This window comes from Sinocyclocheilus anshuiensis, unplaced genomic scaffold (assembly GCF_001515605.1).
Source record: "Sinocyclocheilus anshuiensis isolate Anshui unplaced genomic scaffold, SAMN03320099.WGS_v1.1 scaffold603, whole genome shotgun sequence".
NCBI classification, from domain to species: domain Eukaryota; kingdom Metazoa; phylum Chordata; class Actinopteri; order Cypriniformes; family Cyprinidae; genus Sinocyclocheilus; species Sinocyclocheilus anshuiensis.
The window spans coordinates 805,776-826,644 of NW_015551055.1; the positions used below are offsets into that span (position 1 = coordinate 805,776).

The 20,869-nt window shown below is 38.7% G+C and overlaps 1 protein-coding gene across 1 annotated transcript in view; it reads left to right on the forward strand.

Moving 5' to 3' along the window:
* The window catches only part of LOC107661964 (pyruvate carboxylase, mitochondrial-like), a 211,738-nt gene that overhangs the window by 36,746 nt on the left and 154,123 nt on the right, over positions 1 to 20,869 (forward strand). The window contains exon 8 of the mRNA XM_016451788.1: positions 7,765 to 7,883. Within this exon, the coding sequence (XP_016307274.1) occupies positions 7,765 to 7,883 (119 nt within the window). The remainder of the gene's footprint in view (positions 1 to 7,764; positions 7,884 to 20,869) is intronic.

Genomic DNA, 20,869 nt, shown 5'->3' on the forward strand with positions numbered 1-20,869 from the left:
TGTATATATATTGGATTACTTAAAAAAAAATAAATAAATAAGCAGACTAAACGATTGGTGACGTCCGACATGAATCAGAGAGAAGTCGTTTTACCTATCCCATCCCCACTTGAAACACACACTTCTAGACATACACTAACCCACATACTGAATAAACTGGCTTATTCACAGTTCACTGCATTTATAGCCTCATCTTCTTTGTGTATCTATACATTTTCATGCCTGAAAGTGTGTACAAACAAACACACTTTAGCAACAAATACATTTCTATTTGTCTCTTGTCTGTGCCACCTGATGTGAGCTGCATTCACAATTGTTGCAAAAGTTCTCAGAAACATATGCGCAAACTTTTATATATATCTCTCTCTCCTGCTGTTCATGCAGGAGCTCATATTTAATGCATTTAATGCACAGAGAGATGAAGAGAGACCGGCAGAAATGGTCTTCTGCAGAATGTCCTGCTGGTGTTAACAAGCTTTAGGACTGCACTTATCTGCTGGCTCTTATTTTATATTCTGACTCAGAACATCAATCTTAATTCCACCAGAATTTCACTGGTTTCGTCTGGAGTGTGTGTGTGTGTGTGTGTGTGGAAGGGGTGGAGTTGAGAATTTTGTTTGTTTGTTTTTCATTTTAGCGTGGATGCCTTGGATTATATTCACTGAAGCTTTGGGGTCTTACTGAGTATTATGGGACATTTGCCATGATTGTTATTGTCTTGTCTGTGGGCCAGTTTGGTGGATTCAGCAGAACTTCAGCCTCAAGGTTTTTTTTTTTTACAATGCAAAGGAAGAGGGAGGGGAGAGTAGGACAAAGGATGGACATTGGAACTCAAAGTGGAAAAAATTATCATACAGAGAAAGGTCATGTTTACACTTCAGTTGAAATCTAAATCAAGGGTCTCCAAACTTATTTCATTCGAGAGCTACTTTTTAAAAATGAAAGTGGCTGAGAGCTACCCATGTAATACAATACTTAATGCATACTTAAATACAATACTCTCTTAATGTATCAATCCAAACAGTTATACACAGTTTTGTTACACGTGCTGAAAATGTTCAAAAAGTACTAATACACACACAGAAATAATTTAACCAGGTTTTATGTCAAAACCAACAAATAAAATTAGAATCACTGGCAAAAAAAAAAAAAATCTTTTTTTGTTTACATAAGCATTTAAATAAAAACATTAAAAACAGTGGCCAGATTTTAAACTAGCAAAAAATATTCATAATGCTATCTACTGATATGTACTACGTTCAAATAAAGCTTTGACCAAAAAAAAAAAAAAAGTTTTCTAAAATAATAAATTGAAGACTTAAGATGCAAAGACCACTATTAAGTCGGTCCATATTTTATTTAATTTATTTTTTTCTGTTAAATGAGCATTTTTATCAGGCTCCTATTTTTAGTTTTAGTAATTTCACTTTCACTTTCAATTTCACTTTCAAAAATGTCCAATCTTATTTTCATACAAGCATTATAAAATTGTTTATGTAAAAGAAAAAACTCAGGACTTATATTTTATTTGCTCCATATAACAGTTCTGCATAAGCTAATATGCATTCTAAAAATCTTAACACTTCGGATAACAAGGTATTCTATTTTCCATCGACCGGTTAAGTCCGATTTTTGTATTGGTTTGAACAGAAATGGCAGACGGGCTGTGTCTGACAGCAGGTGGCACTTAAGGAATAGCAGAAATAGAGCTGTTTCCCCAGTAACCGCTGTAAACAAGGCAGCACTGCACTTATAAACACTACTTTACTCAGAGGGAAGATGAAAAGCAAATGCCATAGAAACTTTTCTGAAGACAGTCGGTTCCCTATTATGCATTCATACAATTCATTCAATCAAACATTCTTTCATATAATTTCTCTCAGCAGTCATGTTTTCACACAAAACAAAACCTATTCTGCATGTCGCGCCTGTGTGAGACTTACTAACTTTGCAGAACGCTGAGCAGTATTTACTGTGAGTTTTCAAATCATCAAATGCTGGTTTAATGATAATTAAAATATGAAACGGGATAATTAAAATAACCTCACGGCTGGTATGTCAAAACAATTAATAGCATGAGCATGTTTTATTCTGGGGCCGGTTGCATAAACTGCTTAGACTAGTCTTTAGTTTTCAAAAGTCAGTTACAAAAAGTTAGATTGGCCCAATTTGAGTCTGAAAAGTAACGCTGATTACCTCTTGGCTAACTGCTAGTTGGTTAAACTATTTCTTAAGACGAAGTCTTAACATAGTGGCTATGTTTATGCAACTGGCCCCTGGGTTTATTTGTCATTGTCTATGTTGCCATGACAACCGTTCATATCCCTCAAGATTACTAAAGAGCTGTGAAGTACAGTTGTGAAGTATTGACCTCTTCACTCACTCACTCACTCACTCACTCATTCAGACTCAATCACTTGCTCACTGACTTACTCATTGATTCACTCTTTTACTGACTCACTCACTTATAGTTAGTCCCAAATTACATGCACTATAAACTATGCACAGTCTGACAGCCCCTCCCTTTCCACTACTTAAGGAAAACTGGCAGCTGAGTGTATGAAGTGTCCAACATTTTACACTTTTTTCTGTTAAATAAGTACATCATCTAGGTATTTGGAGTGTACTTTTTCTTTTTAGAATTTTCAGTGTGAACACACAACTCTACACTATTTATACTACAAAATGGCATAGAGTGTTGCATAAGTATGCAGATTGGCTCACTGATTTACTCACTCACTGATTCGTTCAATCACTGACTCATTTGCTCACTTACTGACTCATTTACTGACTCACTCTCAAACTCACTTACTTAATCACTCACTCACTCACAGACTCATTTACTCAACCATTGACTCACTGACTGATTCATTCATTGACTCACTTGCTCACAGTCTCATTTGCTCATTCACTTGACTGACTCACTCAGGCTAACTCATTTACTCACTCCCTCACTCATTTGTTCACTCTTGTAGTGAGGTTGTTTTTTTATATATACAGTATATAGATCTGTTTTTTAAGGCTCTGAATCATAATCAGTGTCTTAATTCTTCAAAGTAGTCGAACGTATTATTTTCTTCCTTCCCTCTTTGGGCCAATTCCGAATTAATTGAAGGAGGGGATGATCCCAGTGATTTTCCCAATATTGCGCTTTTGCTCAAAGAGCTAGTAGAATGCTCACTGTAGGGCATGAAAGGCCGTGTTTGTGTGAGTGCCTCTCTAATGTTTTCCGAACAGGAAATCGTCCATCTGCTTTATTGTCTGAAACACTGTGATATAAAATCTATAACAGTAAAGCAGATCCTCATAATAAGAAGTTTTATTTGAACTTGTCTTGTTTATTATACTTTCTTACACTCAGTTAAATATTTTCATTAGTTCATAACATAAAGCGTTCTCTAGATGTCACTAAAGCAGTGAGTTGAGGCTGAGCACGTCTGGAGCTCTGACATGCTGCCAGTAATGATTGAACAATGATGAGTTCTAATAACCATAGTGGTTTTGTACTTCTCCATTTATTCTCCTCATGTATTCACATATGTGTCTATTCTTCATCTTTGCACCCAATTACTATTTTTCTCATTGGCATATTCTGGGTCATATCTGTTGGCAAATGGTCGCCATAGCAGCCGCTTGAGAGCCGATTATAATCACACGTCACCACAAACAAGTCTGATCAAAAAGACACGGATTGCATCTCTCTCTCTCTCTCTCTCTCTCTCTACCCCCACTCCCACTCCCCCTCCCCATCCCCCACTCTACTCTTCACCATCTGTCCTTTAATCCTGCCATTCCTTATGGTACTCGTTATAACCTGCCTATTTGACACTGGATCATAAAGGAAAGTAGCAGAATAAAGTTTATCGAATTCAGGTCAAGGAGGTCAGTAGCATCTGCAGAAAGCTATCCGTTAGCATTCCTGTTCATCTCCTGAAAAACTGCAGCAACCTGATTGAAGCCATCTTTTCTTGTTTGGGGCATAAATGTACAACCCCATTTCCAAAAAAAGTTTGTACATTTTGTAAAATGCAATAAAAACAAGAACCTGTGATTTGTAATTCTCTTTAACCCTTATTTAACTGACAAAACTACAAATAAAAGATTTCAAGTGTAAATAAACAATTTTTAATTTTGATGGCTGAAAAGTTGAGACAGCGGTTAAATAAAAGTGAAAAGATTATCCAAGTTAAATGTTTTTTGAAACGTTCTACAATAAGCAGGTGAATTGTTAATAGGAGAGGATATCATGAATGGTTAAAAATAAAAATGTGTTTATGTGGTTTAAGGTTCAAAAAACACATTATTTTCCACATACTGTACATTATTGTTTCTCCTCTATGCCCCGCCTTTCTGAAACTCGTCGATTTTAACTTAACCACTGATTTCTAGTCGTGTCCTGTTTTGGAAGGCCAAACACGGCGGGCTAGAGTGAGCGGAGGCCGGACGCCTAGAGTGAGCGGAGGCCGGACGCCTAGAGTGAGCGGAGGCCGGCGGCTAGAGTGAGAGGAGGCTGGCTTGAGTGAGCAGCGGCGGGCGGGCTTGCAGCAATCACATGTGGCAACCCCGGGCTGGACTTCGCTTCGTCCACGTTGAAAGCCGATCCGGCGATCCACAGCGTGAAGTTGATGTATTTCCGCAGCGACCGGCACGGATCAGCTGCAGGCATGACGAAGCGGATATCATCCTTTTTTGGAAGGCCAAACAAAGTAGTTTCGCTTTCACAACATGGCGGCGGCGGCAACAACAATACTACAGCGAGAATCAAAGTTACGCCTTCTTTCTTTGCTTAACTTTTATAAAGAATATCTCTTTGGATTTGAGACTTTAGTCTTTGCAACTTTACAGATCTTCTTTATGCACCAAGAGCTTGTAACACTCCAAAGAGAAAGGAAAAATTGAAATCGCATCATATGACCCCTTTAATAATTCTCTTTGACCTTTATTTAGTTGACAAGAAAATATCTCCTTAATCTTGCTCGATACAAAACTTCACCTGCTCAACAGTCAGTGGTCATTGTTCATAAGGAGATCTCTATATAGTTTTGTAACTAGATTGATTGTTTATGTTACTAAGGATGGTTGTTAAAGGTGTTGCGCGGTGATACACAGAACCGTTGGCTGAAGGCGGTCACAGCCATGCTTTATCGTGAATAAAACACAGCTGTTGACCAATCAGAATCAAGGACTGGATCTAACCGTTTTATAAATTAGTTATGTTAACATAATCTTAATTAAAATACTAAAACATATAATAAAAATATAGAAGCAGAACATTTAACTCACACCATATTTTTTTATATTTATTTTTATTAGAACGAACGTCCAAGAGGTACATATTATCTTAGGATTGCCTTTGAATATTGTCTTATATAGATAAAGGGGAACCTTGGAGTCAAAAAGATTGAGAACCACTGGTGTAAATTATTATGTTTCTCTAGCTATAGTTTTGTTGTTGTTTAGTTTGAGTTTGGATTGATTTTACAGCGTTATTTAGGCTAACTCTGATGTATGACTCAAGAATGTCCATTAATGTATAGAATAATAGATGAATATAATATGATTTATTGTATAAATATACGTGTTCTATGCATTTTTATCTAAGGCAGTTATAGTATATTTATTTAAATGAATATATACATAATTTTACATGAAACGCCATGAAATTCAGTTATGATTTTGAATAAATCAATTGCTTATGAAAAAACAAATCATGTCATATTAGTGCGTATCAGACTAGCATCATTGGGTAAATCTACATAATCTCATAATTTTCCATGTTGCCACAATGACAGTAGCCACGTGTATCCACATGAATCAGATCAATTCCTGCCTTCCGGTGGTATCAATTTGTACATGTAGTTGCAGGTTCTGAAGCGACATTCGGGCTTGATAAATCACTTTGTTGGTGCAATTTAATCTATTTGCATTGACATCGCAATGTATTTTGTGAATGTATGGAGAAACGGTTTACAAATTACAGATTACAAATTCAGCACCCTGAAAACTGACAAAAAAATTATAGATTTGTTTTATGCATGAAGAAACCCTTGTGGTTTTACCTAAGACTTTCCAGAATTAATGAATTCATTCATTTTTTTTTTATTCATTCATTGATTTATTTGTTTGTTCAGTCACCCATATGTTTTTTCATTGATTCGTTCATTTTTCTCTCTCTCTCCCTCTCTAGTGGTTTAGCTGACATCGGTTTGAACTCTCTTCTCATGGTCATGTTAGTCGGTTAAGATTAAAAAGCCTGAAATCCTCCTGGCACGATTGACATGGGGTATGGAGGGATGCGGGAAAGAGGGATGAATGGAAAAAGGGCGGGAGCTGAGTAAAAGAGTGAATTAATTTTGTCAAATCAGCGTCACAGCAGTTTAAAAGTCTGTTTGTTTCTGTAAAGCATCTAAAAGTGTGGATTTATGTCCCTGTATATGTGGTAAATATTGTGATATGTCTGAGTAAGTTTACAAAGCTATGTTTGAAATTATATTCGCGTGTGTATATTTGTGTTTGTGTTGTTTGTGTGGGTGAGTGTCTGCTTTTGGCAAGCTCATTCCAATGCGGGATTAGTAGGCAACGCTGAATTGTGGGGAGAAATTGGATCAGATTACAGTGAATTTTGGCACCGGATTATCTTCAATCCCTTCAGTGTATCCAAGTAGCCTGAATGAGTGTTTATGAAAGAGAAGACACCAGAAAAAGAGAAGAGAGTTGCAGACTTTAGAAGAAGTGGATTCTTGTATCTTTGTCTCCTTCTTCTGTTTTCGTCTCTTATGTTTAATGTGAGACTGTCTTCATCTCACCTAGGATGTCTGTCTCTATATCTCATACACATCTCCTGCTCTATGGGTTGTGTTTTTGGCTGGTGTCAAGACCAGCAGTCCTGCTGTTTTCATGGCTTTTACCAGAAGCCTCTTTGCTTCCTTCCACTGGCACCACGCTGTTCAGCAGAATTAACCAATCACCTGAGGGGTTTTTTTTCTACAAGCTTGAGAGATTTAAGAGGGAAAGTTTGGGCTTTTTAAACGAAATCTCTGCTTATCATGTTAGGTTCAAATTGTCATTCCACTGGGAGCTCAAGCAGAAGCCCCAGGGGATACCGGCACATGTAAATAAAGTTCTCAAACTTACTAATCTTCTCATAATTTCCATATCAAAATATCTGACATTGTTACCACTATTTCTAGTTTCTAACAGAAAGCATATTTTGATTATTGCATGCTGTGGAGCTGATCTGTTGGGTTCTTGTATCATGTCTTAACTTGGCAACCCATTTTACTGGATGCCTTCCAAAGCACAGTGCAGCGTGAACTATACTAGAGATAGGCAACTCTGGTCCCGGAGGGCCACTGTTCTGCAGAGTTTAGCTCTATTCCTAATCAAACACACCTAATACAGAAAAATCTAACCTATGTCTTTAGGATTGCTTTAAAATTACAGGCATGTGCGTTTGATTAGGGATGGAACTAAACTCTGCAGGACAGAAACAGCCCATTCGTGAACTAGAGACTTATGAGGTACTCAACTAGTTGTTCACTTCCAACACACCTAATTTTAGTAGAGCTGTGTGTGTTAAGGATGTTTAAGGTGGTCCATTAACAACATATGCTCACATGCTAAATGTTTTTTCGTGCTAACATTGCAACTCTTAAATATTTTCCATAGGTGGGTTATGAGAACGCAGGCACAGTGAAACAACATATGCTCACATGCTAAATGTTTTTTCGTGCTAACATTGCAACCCTTAAATATTTTCCATAGGTGGGTTATGAGAACGCAGGCACAGTGGAGTTCCTGGTGGACAAGCATGGAAAACACTACTTCATTGAGGTGAACTCCCGTCTACAGGTGGAACATACGGTTACAGAGGAAATCACTGAGTGAGTGACCAACTATGTAATGCCATTTGCAAGTTGCACAGTAAATAACTCCCAAAGATGTTGAGGATTTAATAGCTTTTTGCTAGATTTATAGCTTGTTTCGAGTTATTTTCCAAAATGTTAACTTGGCATATGTTAAGCGTTAAATGAATAGCAAATCAAAAACACATCAGATAATTGTGTTTGTGTATATGCTCCATTAATTTCTCTGAATCAGAATGTCTGGAGGATATTACATTTACATTTGCAATTATATTCTATTAGATGCTTTTTTTTATCAAAGCGAATTCTAAGAAAGCACAAACATGTACACTGCAATTACTTAAACAGACAAGCACTGAAGAGCACTTGTGTGCAAATATACAAATGCAATAATTGCATTCACAGAAGCAATCAGGATTCTCAAGACAATCTGATAGCTGATAGCAGAATTTACATACATTTGTATTTATTTATTTATTTATTTATCAGGAGTTTCCATACATTAAAGTGCATTAAATAAATAAATAGTCCTAGGGTGTGTTTGAATATTGTTGTAGACAATGGTGGACCTTTGTCAATAAGTCAAAAAGGTCAAACAAGTTAAAAAGGTTGAGAACCACTGCAGTAGGTCAAACTGTACAGTAGGTTAGGTATTGGTCACTTTGGACCAGCAACAATATAGGTCACTTTGGACCAGCAAATCTAGTAGTGCTTGTACTACTGGTTCTCAAGACAATCTGATAGCTGATAGCAGAATTTACATACATTTGTATTTATTTATTTATTTATTTATTTATCAGGAGTTTCCATACATTAAAGTGCATTAAATAAATAAATAGTCCTAGGGTGTGTTTGAATATTGTTGTAGACAATGGTGGACCTTTGTCAATAAGTCAAAAAGGTCAAACAAGTTAAAAAGGTTGAGAACCACTGCAGTAGGTCAAACTGTACAGTAGGTTAGGTATTGGTCACTTTGGACCAGCAACAATATAGGTCACTTTGGACCAGCAAATCTAGTAGTGCTTGTACTACTGTACATACAGTAGCACTAGTGAGAGTGTAATACTAATTTAGTGGTCAGGGAGTCCTGGAGGAGATTTTGTATGTTCAGTCGATGTGAATGTGATTTCTAAAAGAAGTGAATCATAAATTGGTGTCTGAAGAAAGTCTGAAGTAAATGAGGTGTCAACTGTTTTTGATGGGTTATTTGATGTATGTGCCCCATTGGTTCCACAATTATTGTGTAGGCCAAAATATTACCAGCGTGTGAGGACGTGCAGCATGCATGTGAATTTGCATCCATACGTAGGTGTATGTGTTTGCAGACTGTCAATGTACAGTGTCTAGGATAAATGCTTGTCTGCCACCCCACCTTGACAAGTTGGTCAAGGGGAGAGAGAGATGGTAGGAAGAGAGAACATGTGTTAGGAACAGCATGTGCAGAGAAAAAGAGTGTGAGAGAGAGGAAGGAAAAGGAAAGAGGCTTTATAAATAGCTCTCACCTCCCCTGATAACCTATGAGCTGCTCCATAATGACATAGAGATGAGCCTGATCTCATCACATAAGCACACACACATGCTGACAAGCACACAGACATTAACGCACTGATGAGTCAAATGATTGATAGTGCTCCTTTCATTCTTCCTCAACACACATACACACGCACAAACACATCTTTGTGTTTTCCAGCACAAGTTCCTCACCACAGAAATGGAGACTCATACATTATAGATATCACAGTTGTCAAGTGTAGTTGACAGTGCTGCTTTGAATTGGCTCTCATTGCGTGTGCTGCCATCTTAGATTTGCAAAGGATTTACTGAAATATATAATGAGTATTAGTCTGTCATTTGTGTGGATATTATACTGCCTCCTTTACATGGGGAAATATAGATGGTCTGTAATGCAATCATACTTGTACGTTTATTTTGCTGCACAAAATGTGTGTGTGTGTGTAAGATTAATAATACATTTCATTTTATACACTAATGTGATCCATTCTTTGTGGTTCCTGTTTGTGGTTAATGTCATAAAGTGTGACTGTGTGTTTTTGATGTGATACAAACACTGTAATTTCCTTTTCACATGCTTATTATAATGAAAAAAATGGAAATGTGGTCTTGATAGGGGAAATACCTTTTTTATTTTTATTTTATGTGCTGTTCTGTTCTGTTTATTTGTTATTTTTTATTTTATTTTTTATTTTTTTGTTTATTTTTGTTCCTCTTTATGTGATACAAACACTGTAATTTCCTTTTCACATGCTTATTTATTATAATGAAAAAAATGGAAATGTGGTCTTGATAGTGGAAATACCTTTTTTATTTTTATTTTATGTGCTGTTCTGTTCTGTTTATTTGTTATTTTTTATTTTATTTTTTATTTTTTTGTTTATTTTTGTTCCTCTTTTATTTACGATAAAACAAGAGTATAGATAGTATAGATATATTTATAGTATGTGATGAATGTGGATTTCATTTTTTTAATATCATGGTTATCAATGCTGATGTATTATGACTCCCCTAGTTCGAATTTGTTCTGAAATCTCAGACTTTATATCACAAACTATTGCTTTGGCAAATCTCAGCACAGAGACATTGTTGAGATATTATCTGAAACTCTGAAGGAGAATGCAAGATATTATTCTCTCAGGAGCAAGCTGCTGAGAAGCAGGAGACTTAAGTCTCCATTTGCTCCACATTTAATCTCATTAATCTGTCTGGGGAAACCATTAAACTATCTTGTCATGATTAAGCACATTTTCCCCTTAATTCTACTGTAATGGCAACAATCAGTAATGAAAATGGTCCTGTACAAACACAAAGATTTGTTTAATGTAAATTAGTGTAAATTAAATGCAGTACACTAAACAACAATTAAACATTTTACATTAAATTTAAATAACAAATACTACTAAAATGTATAAATACTGTAGCAAATTAGCATGGAATGTCTATAAATAATTACAATTAATTATGATTAATTACAATGGAATGTCTATAAATAATTACAATTAATTATGATTAATTACAATAATCTGTTCGTCCAGCAAACATTTAGTGTAATTTCATATCAACTCTAAGAAAGGATATTTTCGTGTCCACAGAAAACAACCTTCTTACAGTAGCTTACTAATGCATTAGAGCATGTAGCTAGATCAGAATCATAAAGGGACATTAATTTGCAAGGCAGAATCCGAAACTCATGTAATTTGTGTTAATAATTTTATTAACTAAATGCTAACACATAACTAGTCTAAACAAACAAACATGCAATCACTCATACATGGGGAATGGGCAAATGAGACTTGATGGATGAAACCATCAGGAAAACCAGAGAATGAAGCTATGAAAAGAGTCAGTTAGCCACCTGAGTAAAACCATCAGCGCCTTTTATAACGGGGTTTATAGCTTATACTAAACCTCTATTTTGTTTAGTTAAATGTACGATACTTGCATTGCCTTGGTTGTTGACGAGTGGCCGGATGCAGTCTCGGATGAAAGTCTTGATGGTTTCAAGGTTTTGGACTTGCGATCACGTTCTTCCGGGTTTGAAGAGTGATGAATTCCAAAGATGTTCTGACTCTATGGTGATTGGGAGTTTCTTCCCAATGGAAAGTGAAAAAAGAGCTAAGAGAGACATCAGCTGAGATCCTAGGATCTTTGGTGAATGGAAAGTCAAGGCCGAGGCCTGGCACGAACTTAGGGTGTCCTTAGAAGACCAGCTGAGGATATGCGTGTTCATTTAAAGAAAGGTTTGTCTATGAATTACTTAGAGAACAGTCCATTTCTCTGGGCATTATGTGTCTTTCCAATGAGGAAGATGAGTGAGAGTTGCTCTGCCCGCATTCCTTTGGGCAATAAAACCAGTGATATCAGCATTGGTTGCCATGGAACCAGAGGCCTGTTCTGCCTTTCTGAGGTGTTAGATGCATTTCGGGGGAAGGGTCCATAGACCCCCATAGTTGGTTTGTTGATTGAATGGTGTTACAGAGTATTTGTTAAATATAACTGAAAATAATTGTGTGTCTGGTTGGTCCAGGTGCTACAATACTGTATAATTTAAAAAAATGTATCATTATTCATCATCATCATCATCATCATTATTTATCCTTTTATATTACAGTACTAAGAACTGTCATAAAAAATAATGTGCAGAAATCCTGATGGTCCTAACTTCATATTGTATTACACTTGTTATGATTTTGGAGTGAAATATGGCCAAGATTTCTCTGCTTATCCATGTGGATCTATAATATATATAGTATGTTGTGAAAGTGTTTGTGTGTGTGCAGGAAGATGTGTGTGTGTTCAGGGCAGCCCACCACATATTGAGTAATGACCATTCAACAAAGTCTCCAAATTGCTGCAGTAGATCTTTATCTTGGGTTGCGCTGTTTGAGACCGAAGAAGAGGGCACAGAAACAAGGATAAACTGCAAAAGAGGCTAAAAACTAAGAAAAATAAGGTTGTAGAAATGCTGAAGTCAGAAGTGAGTGAGAGTTTTGGTGACCCAGGACCAGAAAACCTATTTCACATTTCTTTCTGACACTAATACCCTTATCAATCTCTGTGATTTAGTTCACAGCCTTTTCCTTAACCTTTCCTCTTCTTTCAGTCTCCTTCATGTTTTTCTTCCATTTCTTTATTTCCCTATCCTTCTGTCCAACCACTTCTTTATGTCATTTCTCTTCTCTCTCTCATCCTCTGTGGCTTTTGTTGGACTCCTCTTTCTCATCGTTCTCATCTGTCTTGTCAGTTTTTCCCTGTCCATTCTTATCGGTTTGTTTTTATATTTCTGTTGCAGGATTGAGGTAAGCAGCTGTTTATATATGCATGTTCTTTTGATATGATTGGCTGGATTAGATGAACATTCTCCTCACCAAACAATCATTTGTAACATTACTTCATTTTTTTACACGTTTTTACAGCTCATTGCAAAATCATTTGGTGACTGAATTTATGTCCGTGGGGGAACGAGGGAAACACTCAATTGAGATTTTTCATCATTTGTTGACACATTCTTTGAAATATGAATTGAGTCTCTCTTCTCTGATTCTGATTGGTTGCTCTTTTGAGGGTCTACCAGTTCATATTGATCCTTACCTTCCTTCACCCAAACTCTTGCTTTAGCATCATAAATCAAAGCATAGAAATGGCCTCAGACACTCTTCTGTGCTGATCCCCCTGATCTCTGCTGTGCAGTTTGGACAAATTAAGTTATTCTTAGATCAGGATATAAAAGTAAACCCTAGTGGGATTATATTTCCTTTAAAATCTGTTGGAGGTCTATAGAACAGTAACCACTAGCTTTACAGTATGTGCTTAGGGCATTGCAAAGAAGGATTTCATTAAATGTAATGGCTCCTGGTGGACGTAGCTCTGTGCTGTAGCTTTACCGTCTGCTGTTTTTATTCATATTTTTGTCCATTTTTTTCTAAAAACATGCTCTACAATAAACTGGGGTGTTGCTTTTTAAGCTTACACAACTGACTCTAGTATGGTATGATCAGGGTCTTTATGGCTGGCTGTGTGTGTGTGTGTGTGTGTGTGTGTGTGTGTGTGTGTGTGTGTGTGTGTGTGTGTGTGTGTGTGTGTGAGTAATCGCGCATTTTTGTGATTTATGAGGACACAAATTTGTATAATGACATGGGTATGACATAGGTATTACAACGAGAAGGTGATTTATGAGGACATTTTGAGTGTCCCCATATTTCAAAAGGCTTATAAATCAATACATTTTCGAAAATCTAAAAATGCAGAAAGTTTCCTGTAAGGGGTAGGTTTAGGTGTAGGGCAATAAAAAATACGGTTTGTACAGTATAAAAACCATTACGCCTATGGAATGTCCCCACAATTCACAAAAACAAATCTGTGTGTGTGTGGGTGTGTTGTTATTTGCCATTTAGCAGACATTTGTCATCCGAGTACACTAATTGCAGAAACGGTTCCCCTAGGGCAGTCAGGTTAACAGACTTACTGAAGGACACAATGATGACAGAGCAGAATCTCAGTAAGTCTATGGGTTGAACTGTACTCAGAACTCCACCTGCAACCGCAGACCATTAGGCTGCTGCTCTTTTCTTTTCTTTTTTTCTTTTTTGTTTTTATTTCAGCACATCGCCTCCTACTGGCCAAGAGATTACAAAAATTTACATTTTTTCTCAGTGTGGCCAAAATATTGGTCACTTTAGATTCAGTGCAGAATAGCAAATTAAATTTTCTCATGTTGGCAATTTTGGGCATCAGCCATTTTCAATTTTGTCGTAAAATGCTATAGTTTATGAGCTTTTTAGTGTATATTTACAAAACTTGATGTTTATTTTAAAAAAAAAATTTAATTGATTACTTTTCTATCGATTATATAATATGTTGTGTAAAATCAATATAAATTTAATTGCAAAAATTATGCATGTGGTATTTACTGTCTTTAAATTAAATAGTAGAATATATTTTATTTCGGCTTTATATCGCCCATCAGCCACTGGCCACTCTGGTCTCTAATATATTGCATTGGCCATCAAAACATCCAATCAGGGTGGTTGAATGGAGGTTACTAGGCTGTTTCTAGGGTATTATCTGCGAATCTGTGGATGTTAATTTCTTCTTATATTATCTTAAAAAGTACATGGTGTACGATTAGATTTTGTCAGTTGCCTTTTCCAGTTTCTATAATCATTACAACGGCCCATATTAAATAAAAGGACAATTCAATAATAATAATAATAATAATAAAACACTGTTCTTAGCTTAACATAGCTTTTAACAGTTTTATAGCTGCATAGAGTTTTGCTAGTGTTTGAGTTTAGGTGGTCATTGAATGCATTTTGTATCAAAGCAAAGGCTAAATAATTCTCAGTTTAGTCCACGCTGCTGTTGTGCTCACTAAGAGTATTGAAAACATGTACCCTAAGTATTGTGTAAAGCACGTAACCAATTGTAAAAAAAAAAAAAAAACATAATAATAATAATAATAAATCTTTAGCTGTAGCTTTTTATAGAACCTGCTTTCAATCATATTTCCCAACACACCATACTGTAGGCAAATGAAATCCAGCACAGCTAATTGAGAATGCCAACATGCTGCAGCCTCTGCGTTCAATCAGCTGTGCAGCTCAACGTTTCGGCCTATTCACTCTGACCTGAGGTGCAGTATGAGGCCCATAGCAGAGCTCCATGCTGAGCACCACTGAGCATCATCAAACAATGTGGATAACCTAAGCTGTGAGGAGCCGTGCCTGCTTGTATTTGATATGATTGGAATAATGAGCCTTAGGGTGGAGCTCCGTGCTGGGGCCTGCTCTCTGTGATAAGAGCTGGAAATGGGCTTTATTGTAGTTGCATGCTGTGCTCTGATAAAGATACTGAACTGCTGGTTTCTTTGCACTTTTTCACTTTCTTTTCACTTTAACTGCTCTATCTTGAAGACCTGTCCAAATACACGTTTACCTGACTTTAAGTACAACATCGTTGAAAAGTTTAGGGTCCGTTATTTTTAAATTAATAGGCAACCTTTATTCAGCAAGGACGCATTAAATTGAAGACATTTCTATTTCAAATAAATACTGTTATTTTTAATAATATTATTAAATATTATATACAAATAAAAAATGTATAAATACTGTTACTTTATATTTATCAAAGAATTCTGAAAACAATCAAAGTATTAAAAAAAAATAACTATTTTCAGCTTTGATATGATAATAATAAGAAATCTTTCTTGAGCACCAAATTAAGATCATGTAGCACTAAAGACTGGAGTAATGGCTGCTGAAAGTTGCTGAAAGGAGAAAACGAGACACTGCGTCCTCTAGCGGACACTATGGGGAATGCTGCTAGCATGACCGTGTCTGAAGCGCGTGTGAAAAAAATGATAATCCTATTGGTCCACGTGGCCCGTGACATCATAGGCGGGTGCCCGGAAGTATAAAAGGGCACCTGCTGAATGTTCCCCTTCTAGGGAACTCGTGCTGCGTCCTCTAGCGGACACTATGGGGAATGAAATGCCAACTATTCCATGCCGAGGCTCGTGCCTGTCCACTTGGTGAGAGAGTACCAAGGAAGTGACAGACATACACCAAGCCTTTCCTCAGAAAGGGGCCAAGCCACTGACGCCTCGGGCTGCTCACATACCCTGGCAGAAATGGGGGAACCCGATTTCAGATAAAAGGGAACATCCCAACCAAGTTAAGAACACAGCTATCCACACAGCTATACACAAGACCACTGAAGAGACTACACTAGAAAGCCTCTAGAGGAGCTCAAGAGATTGCTACTTAACCCCCTGGGGTCGACAGTTCCGCCAGCGGAACTTTTTGCAGATTTGAATGATGACAGCGAAAAGAACTAAAATGCTCCTTCACACTTGACCGTACATATAAGAGGAATACAGCATTTAAATCTGTAAAGGGTCTACTTTTATTTGTGTACTCTCACAATATCAACAAAACATTGTGCTTTTGCAAAATAAAGAAAATAAACAGGGTGTGCTTTCAGCCGTCTCATTCTCCGCGCATATCTGTTTGAAACGCGTCACTAAAATGAACTGAAACTCAGCGAATATTTGACCATAAACGTTGTTTTCTCAAAAACACAATCACGTACATACATGCTGCTCACATATTATTGTAGCCCAGTTTGTGCTGATTACAGTGTTATTAAACTTTAGACATTCAAATGTTTGTAAGCAACTGAAAAAAGCACAAATGTCAGGGCATGTCAAAACTTTTCCAGGCCCCAAAACACCCTCGGACCCCAGAGGGTTAAAGCCCAAGTAAGGGGAGTGGCTGCTGAGCTAGAATACAGCTATCCTCAGATAGCTATATCCTTAAGGGTCTTATGAAGGCTCGTAGACCAAGAATAAACCATACACAGCTAGCCTAGATAGCCAGGTAAGACCAGTTATCTGTGTGGGCTATCTGCTTACAACCCTAGCTGGGGAGATGGCACTGTCTAGGCAAGGGCTCAAGGAGACCGCTACTTAAAATCTCTAAGCAGGGGAGCAATCACTGAGCTAGCTATGCACCTAGGAAGAAGTTACCAGATGGGGGACCGACTGAAACTATCTAGACCATAGAGAGTGAGCTGTCTACTTACAACCCAAGAGGGGAGACATCGCCACCTAGGTAAGGGCTCAAGGAGACTGCTACTTAAAAGCCTAAGCAGCAGAGCAATCACCGAGCTAGCACATAGCTATCCTCAGATAGCTAGGCTCTAGGAAAGGGGGCCAGAGATACTTATTCCCTTTGTTTGCATTAGCTTTCCAGCGCCGACTCCTAGAGGGAGGAGGGGCATGGTTAGTGATGCTAGACTTTTGATCTTGTATATGAGCCTCAGCTCTACTAGACAGATCATCCCCCCTAGTGGAGGATTTGGAGCGCCGAGGAATGAACTTCCTGAAAGCAGCGGATTGTGCTTTTGCCTCTCTGAAATTATCCACAACTGCCTTGACAGAAGTGCCAAAAAGCCCAGTAGGCGAAAGCAGAGCATCGAGAAGAAAGTCCTTTTCTTTCTTCCTGATGGCCACAAGATTGATCCACAGATGCATTTCCGTAGCCACCATAGCCGCCATTGAGCAACCAATGGCATCAGCGTGCTTGGTGGCACGGAGAGCTAGATCTATGGTGCGGCGCAGCTCTTTAACCACCACAGGAGACAAACCTCTGCCCATATCCAAATCCTTCAGCAAGTCAGCCTGATATGTGCAGCGCTCCGCCTGCCTGACCCGCTGCCATATACGCCCTGCCATTCAAGCACGAGGTGGTCTGAAGTGCCATGGATGGCATGGCAGGAATCTTCAAAGAGGATGACTCACCCTGCGAGAGATAGCTTGCAAATGTCTTTTCAACAGGGGGCATTCTCACGTATCAACGCTCGGTCACACCCTCAACATTAACAATTAAGACGGGCCAGAAAACGCTTATACGAGCGTATAGGACGCTCAGTGGGTTCAGGTGTAGTGCAGCCAAAATGGTGGGGTGTGTTTCCAGTAAGAGAAACAGGAGGGGGAATCCCAATTTAACTTGTTTAATCAAAGGAGATTTGTATATGATACTTAGTAAATAAAGTAAACAATTACAAGAAGATTGCGCGATTGTTGCGTATGCTCAATATTACAAGCAGGGAAAGTGCAACGTCATCAAAGTTGACATTTCAAACAATATTGAACAAACCGGGTGATATGTAACTAGGAAGTGAACATGATCATTTGTATTCTAATAGAAATACACTTATTATAAAGCTCAAAGTCCGATACGAAAGCGTTTGGTTTCACTTTCGATTTCACTTTCATTTGTGACGCAGTTTAAAATGCGTTCAATTTACAGGCAAATATCAACATTCAGAACAATAATATAGATTACAAATACAAATTATATATGGAAACTCACCCGTAATCATTTACACACTGGTAAAACATATACAAAGTTGAATAAACATTCCAGCCAGCCTGATTTGTAACCTACTGCTGTCGAGACAAAATGTCCACTCCTAACTGCGCTACGTGCCACTAGGTGGTGTGGCTAGGGCTTTCTCACACAGCCGCCCCCAAATGTGTGTATGGACATTTGAAATAGTGCGAAACCCTAGCTAATTAGTAGGCTCAATAGGGTCATCGTCTGAGAAACATATGTGCTACCTGCACTTTAACTGTTCTGGTACGCCCATCAAGTCCAGGGAAAATGTTGGTCACTTTTCACTTTTCCCAACATGCTTGTGGAAGTTGTGAGTCCACTATCAGTACCACCTGGTCTAGACCAATTTCTCCTCCATCTTTACGCCATTTCTGTCTTTCTTGCAGATTCGGGAGATAGTAATGGATGAATCTAGACCAGAAATGGTCAGCAAGTACTTGGCTATGTTTCCATCTTCTGGTACCCAAAAGATTACTTGAATCATAGAGCACTTGTGGGAGAGAAGAATCATGGCGGCCCATTAGGAGGATGCTAGGCGTAACTGGGTCCAAATCCGACACGTCTGAGTACACGTATCCCAAAGGCTTAGCATTTAGGATGCCCTCTACTTCAATGAGCATGGTACGCAGTACAGTTTCAGTCACTGTTTGATCCTTCAGTACTAACTTTAGAGCCTGCTTTACTGACTTAACCTCCCGTTCCCAAGCTCCCCCGAAATGAGGGGCACCAGGTGGAATAAATCTGAATGAAATCTGTTGTTCTGCGAGTTGTTCCTTGAGTTGAGGCATCATGGCTTCATAGGCTGCTCTCATCTCTTTGTCTCCTCCAACAAAGTTGGTTCCATTATCACAAAGGAGCTCAAATGGTTTCCCTCTTCGCACTATGAATCTGCGGAGAGACATTAGAAATGCATCTGTATCAAGGCTCTCTAAGAGATCAAGATGAAGACAACGGGTGGTCAGACACTTGAAAACTATTCCCCATCTTTTCTCTGTACGTCGACCGATCTTCACTGTGAATGGACCAAAACAATCCATTCCAGTGGAATAGAATGGGGGTTTGTACAGACGTAGGCGTGCTGATGGGAGGTCGGCCATTTTGGGTACACCAGGCTTAGCACGCCATTTCTGGCAGTCCATACACCTGTATTGATACTTCTTGATAGCTTCCCTTCCTCGCAGAATCCAGTATCGTCTTCTCAGCTCGGCAAAGACTCTCTCTGGCCAGGATGTAAAAGGGATGCATCATAGTCCTTGATCATAAGCTTGGTTAGGTGGTGCTGCGGATCAAGCACAATGGGATGTATTGCGTCCAGTTCCATATGCTTAGCATGTCTCAGTCTCCCTCCGACTCTGATAAGTCCACTGGCTTTATCATACTCAGGTGATAAGGATGCTAATCTGCTGTTAGATGGTAATGGTCGCTCAGAAGTGAGAGCCTTAAACTCCTCTGAAAAGGAATCTTTCTGAGCCTGTTGTAGGAGGAGCTTCTCTGCGGAGATGTAACTCTCTGAATCATCTGGTGACTGCGTGGTAGATGTAGCCGCCCCGTGAAGGGATGTCACTGTAGACTTTAATAGCTCAGACCAGGTACTAAATTGGTTGACATCAGGAAGGGGAATGTCTGGACTAGTGCACACATGCAGGCAAATTGCTGACTTTTTCAACTCTGCCTCTGGTTCAGGTTCATCTGCTGGCAAGGTGGGCCAACATGACTCTGGCTGATGTAAGAAATTGGGTCCATTAATCCAACGGCAAGGTGGGGTTAAATCCTTTAATGACTGGCCTCGTGTTATCACATCAGCAGGGTTGTTCGCTGAATTAACGTACCTCCAGGAATCAATATCAGTAAGTGATTGAATTTCAGCCACCCGGGTTCCCACAAAGACTTTGTATCTGCACGAGTCAGATTTAAGCCATTGGAGGACGGTAGATGAGTCTGACCAGAGAATGACATGATTGATGTCCACAGTTAGTTCTGCTTGAAGGATATTAGCCACCTGCGCTCCGGTAAGTGCTGCACTCAGTTCCAGACGAGGGATCGTCATCTGCTTCCGAGGTGCCACTCGTGAACGAGCTAACACAAATGAGACATGTACATGTCCTTCATTGTCTTCTGTGCGCATGTAGGCCACTGAGCCATAGGCCCTCTCAGATGCGTCACAGAATATATGTAAATCCCTATTGAGGATTTCCGCATGCCCTTCAAATGGAGTGTAACACCTTGGGACTGCAATCTGATTCAAATTATGGAGCTCTTGTTGCCAGTCTTGCCATCTGGTTAACAAGCTGTCAGATGTGATTGGGTCATCCCACCCTAGATTGTACTTCCAAAGATCCTGGACTAGCACTTTGGCTCGGGTTGTAAATGGAATGAGATAACCCAGGGGATCATATTGAGATGCCAAAACTCTGTAGACATTACGCAGAGTGGGTTCAAGGCATCTGGATTGGCTGGGTTTGTAGCTGAACGAGTCCATGAGGCAGTTCCACAGTAGCCCAAGTGTACCTTCCAGGAGATCAGTACTCTTCTGTGATAGCCAGAGTTCACTATTCTGTGATCTTGCTTCAGAGGGGAGATGTTGAATAACCT